Raw genomic sequence first — 6,459 nt, forward strand, 5'->3', positions numbered from 1 at the left:
GGATTGGTTGAAATAAGTTGATGGATGTAATCTGCCAGAAATCTCTTCAACTTAGAATTTCTTCCATTTTCTTCCAACTGCATGATTTGTAGGTTTGATTGATGTGTTTTTTATTCCAGGTTCAATTGTGGTCAGACCAGACTATCATTTGGGTGGAAGCAGTCCAGGGCCTAAACCCCAGTGGTGCTCCAATTGCAGGGTGGTGGTTCTTGGAAATGGCGTTCGGAAGTCCACCAAAGACCTGCTAATAAATAAACAGGTATAAAACACAAAGTTAAGACTGCCAAATTACTCTTCCCAGATGACTGTCATTTATAGCACATGCATTGTAGTTTATCATGGATGCCTTGTTGAGTCATTAGATCTCATATCACTACCTAAGGGCTTCGTGTTTGCTCAGTCAGTTGGTGTGGGTCTAGACTACATTCTCTGAACATAGCACTGAAGAAGGCTGAAGCCGAGGGCCACAGAGCACTTGAAAATCTTCAACCCCCGCAAAGTCCCTCAAGGAGGCACAGAGTAGCGCTCCAATTATCCTAATCCAGTCCCTGATGGGAAGTGAATATCCACCCTGCTGCAGTCACTAGGTTAACTGACATTACCCAAGGGATTGTGTGCACCAAGGCACATTTTGTTAAAGGCCGTGAGATACCCAAGTTCAAGAACAGTTAAGCCCATTTCAGGTCATTTAAATCATGGGACACCTTTGATGTCTCTCACCCTTACCCCCTCCCTTTCCATTTAATAGCATGCAAATCTAATTCCTTATGGCATCAACAAAGGTTTGCAAAACATGCAAGCTTTGATCTCTTGCCAGTGAGGCACTTCGATCTAATGATAATTTGCGACAGTAGATGGGAAATGGCATGCCCCGTTTCCCCCCTATTTTACAGCTTTTGCCTAGGGTGAGCCTGATCTTACAGATGTACTTTCTGCAGGGCCATGGAGGAGCTGAGGGGACCCTTGTCTTCTGCAGCCATAATTGCTTTGTTCTCTATTCAGCGGCCATGCAGACTAAATTGGTAGATGGCAAGGTAAGTTGAAACCACAACAAATCAGTTTATAAAGTCATCAACTGCCTGAAACTATAACAGCCAGCTTGTGTTGTGCTTTCATACTGAAAGTGTGGGATCTGCTGCTGTATTTAGAAAGCCAAGTTATGCTGCTCACTCATGAAGTCTCCTTTAGTAATGACCATAAATTCTTAATTGGTTATGAAGAGACCAGTGTGAATTATTACAAATTTCATCATTAAATTGAACATGAGCAAAGTATTTTATTACTGTTAATTTTAAAACATCGTCTAAATTTTAAAAGCTTTTAAACTTCCTGAGACTTTTAAGAGCACTAAATGGTCTCATCAGTACTTTTAATATAACTGAAGTGTTACTGGTGCCATTTTCTTTAAGAGAACAGTCTTGTTGCCCAAAGAATGCAGACTCAAAATTCCTTTTTGTCTTTGATGTCTCTTGTTCTCACAGTCAAACTTGTCTCCAACATCTGACTCTGAAGACAAGCAGAATTCTACTAAGGTGCTTCATCAATACAGTAACAATATATCAGATCTTGATGTGCACTGTTTGGCCCAGCTCCAACCTAAGCAGTCTCCACCTTCAACTCCGATAATATCCTTCCCCTCCATTACTTCTGAGACACTCAGAGGAGATAGCAAATCTGATACACTAAAGGTCACAGTCAAGCTAAAGCCTCGGCCACGAGCAGTACACAACAGTGGGGATGACCCTCGGTATTTAATAGGAAAGCGCTTTAAGGCTCTACGATGGAGAAAGTGGAGCATTCAAATTATGGTGCCTAAGGGTAACTACCACCTGCCGGAGGAGGAAGAGGTTGATGAACTACTGAAAAAACTGGGGATGTCTCTTAGGCCTGAGCCCATGCCCAGAGACTTGCGCCGCTGCTGCTTCTGCCATGAAGAAGGTGACGGGCGCACTGATGGGCCGGCCCGTCTGCTTAACCTTGATCTGGACTTATGGGTTCATCTTAACTGTGCCCTGTGGTCTACTGAAGTCTATGAGACCCAGGCTGGAGCTCTCATTAACGTCGCGTTGGCCCTGAGGAGAGGCCTGTTGGTGCGCTGTGTGTACTGTCAGCAAATGGGCGCCACAAGTGGCTGCCACCGCTTGCGTTGCATTAATGCGTACCATTTCACTTGCGCCCTTAAAGCACAGTGCATGTTCTTCAAAGACAAGTCTATGCTGTGCCACCTCCACAGACCCCGAGGAACTGGCTCAATGGGAGGTGGGCTGGCAGGGACTGAGCATGAACTCCGCTGCTTTGCAGTGTTCCGCAGGGTCTATGTACAGAGGGACGAGGCACGGCAGATCGCCAGCATCATACAGAGGGGTGAGCGGGAGCACACCCTCCGTGTAGGCAGCTTGGTATTCCATGCTGTCGGTCAGCTGCTGCCTCAGCAGATGCAGGCCTTCCACTCGATGTCTGCCATTTTTCCTGTGGGCTACGAGGCCAGCCGGATCTACTGGAGCATGCGTCATGGCAACCGTCGCTGCCACTATGTGTGTTCCATCGATGAGAAAGACGGCGAACCTGATTTTATCATCCGTGTAGTGGAGCAGGGTTACGATGACTTAGTTCTTACTGGATCCTCGCCAAAAAGTAAGCAGTTGCACCTAATGGCATTTACACTGTTAACCAGTTCTGTTTTTTGGGGGGGGGGGTTTCATAGATATCTGGTACAGATCTAGCAACAAGTGTATAAACAATAATGAAAGTGTATAAACAATGATGCGTAAAAATAGAAATTAGATTTTTCCACATTTCTATTTCCGGGCGTTGTAGATAAGATGACCATATTTTGCGATCACATTTTTAAAAAAATTATCTGATTCTCCTTACAAAAAGGGTTTGCACAACAAGCCTTGTAGTGTAAAAGAAGTAGTCATTGTCTGAGAAAACACTATTGTTTTGAATTCTCCAGTTATTTTCTGGGAGGGAACTATATAAGAATATTCTCATGTTGTGTACAGGTGTGTGGGATAAAGTTCTGGAGCCCGTGGCTGAGAGAAGAAATGAGACGGGATCTCTGAAGCTCTTCCCAGTTTACCTGAAGGGAGAGGATCTGTTTGGACTAACTGTATCTGCTGTTACCAGGATTGTAGAATCTGTAAGTGATAGTCAAATCATGCTTTTAAGCAGTTATTGACTAATTAATCCTCAGGGCTTCGTTTCCCAAAAGCATTGTAAGTTTAAGTACAACGTAGACACATTGAAACCAATGGAGCTACGATCAACTTAGGCTTGCGATGCTTTTGAGAAATGCAGCCCTGTTTTAGCCCTTGGCAGATAGAAATGTTTAAGATGTATTTTGTGGGTGTGGAAAGAAGACACAAATGTAATTTTGAGCGGAAATTTGTTTTGTTTTGTTTTTTGGATGCCATAAAATTCCATTTGCATTTTAATTATTAATAAATGAAATCTTTTTTGTAAACATTCCTTTCTTAGTAATCGTGTTGTAACGTTAATCTTTGCTTTTAGCTTCCTGGAGTTGAAGCATGTGAGCAGTACACGTTCCGTTATGGCCGTAACCCACTGATGCAGCTGCCCTTGGCCATCAACCCTTCTGGATGTGCCCGCTCTGAACCAAAAGCTTGCACACATATCAAGAGGTTCGTGTTAAGGTATTCTGTAAAATTTTAACTTTCTTTTCCATCCATGTTTGTATTGGATTTCCTGCTTTCCCTGTGGTCTGTGAGTGAACATCCATTCATGTCCCAGTTTAGCCTGTGAGCTTGGTTTGCTGTGAGTTAACATGGCCCTCAATCAATCATTAAGCATCTATTTTGATATGAAAAGATGGAGACTAAGTGATGAGAATTGGTTTATGTTGAGTTGGACATGGACAAAAAGTCATGCAATTCAGTGAAGTCAAGAACAGCTGTTTCAATGATTCAAACTAACGGATTATCAAAAAACGATTTATCAAAAAGAACCCGGCTCATAACCTGAGTCATTTGTTTGTGAAATCAGACTAGATTGTTCATGTTGCGTGTTTGTGTATACATCTTGTTTGTTTAATGTCTTAGCATTATTTCATTGCGATCTTTCTCAGCACATTCAAAAACGGCTCAGATAATTAATTTGTTTTACTGTGGCACTGTAGATTCATCATAGCAGCATAAAAGACTGTTATTAGAGTATAATACTCTAGTATACTATTGGAGTGTTTCTTTTAGTACATTTGGCCTACTTCAGCAGAAAAATGCAACACTGGTATTGGAATATTCATTAATGGAAGTAAACAGCATAAATGTCTTTACGGTGTTTTGAAAAAATTACCTCAAAAATGGTGGTGAACAGGACCCAATATAAGCCAGTCCTGTTTGTTTGTTTTTAAATGAGGCACATATGCTTATGTTTCTGATGCAGGCCTCATACCCTCACCAGCAGTAGCTCCTCTAAGACCCTGCAGAGCACTGGGAACCCGGCTGAGATGGGTGTTGCCCCATACAGCAAGCAGTTTATCCATTCCAAGTCCTCTCAGTACCGTCGAATGAAGGCTGAGTGGAAGTCCAACGTCTACCTGGCTCGTTCACGCATACAGGTAGAAAGATTATTATGGCTCAGAGTATTAGAGAAAATACTGATCTCATGGGATTTAGTAGCTTAAAAGCAATGTTTGGAATAGCATGCATAATAACATAACGACTCATTCTACATATATGTGTATATCCTGCACAGCGTGCAAATGTTCTGTTAACAGAGAATACCCAGATTGACCTATTGCATTTGACAAAATGTTCTATATACAAAGGTACACTATGCCAGATGCTGTTTCCCACAATACAGTGCACTTAACTCATCCTTGTATTTTCAGTATGAAGAATAATTAACGTGGATTTTTATTATTATTATTATTATTATTTTTCTGCATTATTTAACATTTTACATGCTACAAAAAGAGGTCATGGTACAATGCCATAGCATGCTACCTTTTAAAATGTTTATTGTGTAATGCCTACTGTTAAATTTGAATACAGTTAGCAGTAATCTAATAATAAGTTAGCTAGTATTCCATTCTGAACAATCTTTTTATGTCTTGACTCAAACCTGTAGTGATTTGAGATTTGCATTATTTTTAATTCAGGGTTTAGGGCTATACGCTGCTAGGGATATTGAGAAGTACACCATGGTTATTGAATACATTGGTACCATCATTCGCAATGAGGTGGCAAACAGAAAAGAGAAGATGTACGAGGCACAGGTATGCATTATAATAAAACTGAATCTAAAATAATATTAAGTCATGCTGAACAAGTGCGTCTTCTGTCCGTGTGTTGTGAATAGATTTTTTTTCTTCTTTTTTTTCAGAATCGTGGAGTCTACATGTTTCGCATTGATAGTGAGCATGTAATTGATGCGACTATTTCAGGAGGACCTGCCAGGTGGAAAAATAACTAGATTATTATTTTTTTTAAATGCCAGCAGTGTTAGCTTTAGACACTAGGGCCAAAAGCATACTACACACAAGTACACAAATGCTTGGCCAAGGCTTTGCGCGTGTGTACGTGTTCATATAGCTACTAGGGATGCACCGATACTGGTATCGGTATCGGGTCCGATACTGATCTTCTGTACTCGTACATGTTAAAATGCCCCGATACCAAATGCCGATACCACACAACATGTAATAAGTGCCATATTCAGACAAAGAAACACTGACAACAGAACAACAGACAGTAGAATGGAGTTATTAGAGATTAAGGATGTATACGAAGTATATGTATTAGAGCCCGACCGATATATCGTTTTGCCGATATTATCGGCCGATATGAGCCTGTCGCTGATATATCGGTATCGGCGAATATGCCGCCGATATGAAATTTTTTTTTACAGAACATATAATGCAGATAAAATGCTTGAAATGGTGTAATTACTTAGTTTGTCCAGCAGAGCGCTCTCCATTGTTTGCTACTGGCGACCTGGATGAAACGCTTTAAAGCTTAAGTTTATGGAAAACCATTGAAACTTTGAATGGCCATATCTTCGTAATGGCGTGGCAGATCCGCACCAAATTCGGGGGATCTCTTCAGCTCAAGGAACCCTCTCGAACGCCGAATGGAGTGTATGTCTCGAGGCCCCCTTTCGAATGAGACCACCCCCGCGACGATAGCCCCTGGGGTCCGATGTGTAAATCCACATGGGGTTCAGAATATATATATATATTTTTTATCCACAGTAATTTTACACTTGTTTAGTACAAATATGTCGCTTTGTTTCATAATTACAGTGTATACACTTTTCTTTATTTACCCTCAAAAAATGGAAGTGAAATGTGACAACATGCCCCGTAGGTGGAACACATTGTAACATCTGAGGGGCACGTTGTAACTTGAACATATGGACAGCTTAAAATCTTATCTGATCGAATGAAAAAAAATATACAAGACAAACAAAAATATTTTGTAAAAAAAAAAAAAAATA

General features: G+C 41.0%; 1 protein-coding gene across 1 annotated transcript in view; it reads left to right on the forward strand.

Annotated features, from left to right (window-relative positions):
- kmt2ca (lysine (K)-specific methyltransferase 2Ca) overlaps positions 1–6,459 on the forward strand; it is a 168,146-nt gene that overhangs the window by 158,206 nt on the left and 3,481 nt on the right. The window contains exons 52-59 of the mRNA XM_016231219.1: positions 120–259; positions 939–1,034; positions 1,482–2,634; positions 3,006–3,142; positions 3,514–3,656; positions 4,405–4,579; positions 5,123–5,239; positions 5,347–5,420. Of these exons, the coding sequence (XP_016086705.1) occupies positions 120–259; positions 939–1,034; positions 1,482–2,634; positions 3,006–3,142; positions 3,514–3,656; positions 4,405–4,579; positions 5,123–5,239; positions 5,347–5,420 (2,035 nt within the window). The remainder of the gene's footprint in view (positions 1–119; positions 260–938; positions 1,035–1,481; positions 2,635–3,005; positions 3,143–3,513; positions 3,657–4,404; positions 4,580–5,122; positions 5,240–5,346; positions 5,421–6,459) is intronic.

The sequence above is a fragment of the Sinocyclocheilus grahami genome, unplaced genomic scaffold (assembly GCF_001515645.1).
Source record: "Sinocyclocheilus grahami isolate Dianchi unplaced genomic scaffold, SAMN03320097.WGS_v1.1 scaffold385.1, whole genome shotgun sequence".
NCBI lineage: Eukaryota > Metazoa > Chordata > Actinopteri > Cypriniformes > Cyprinidae > Sinocyclocheilus > Sinocyclocheilus grahami.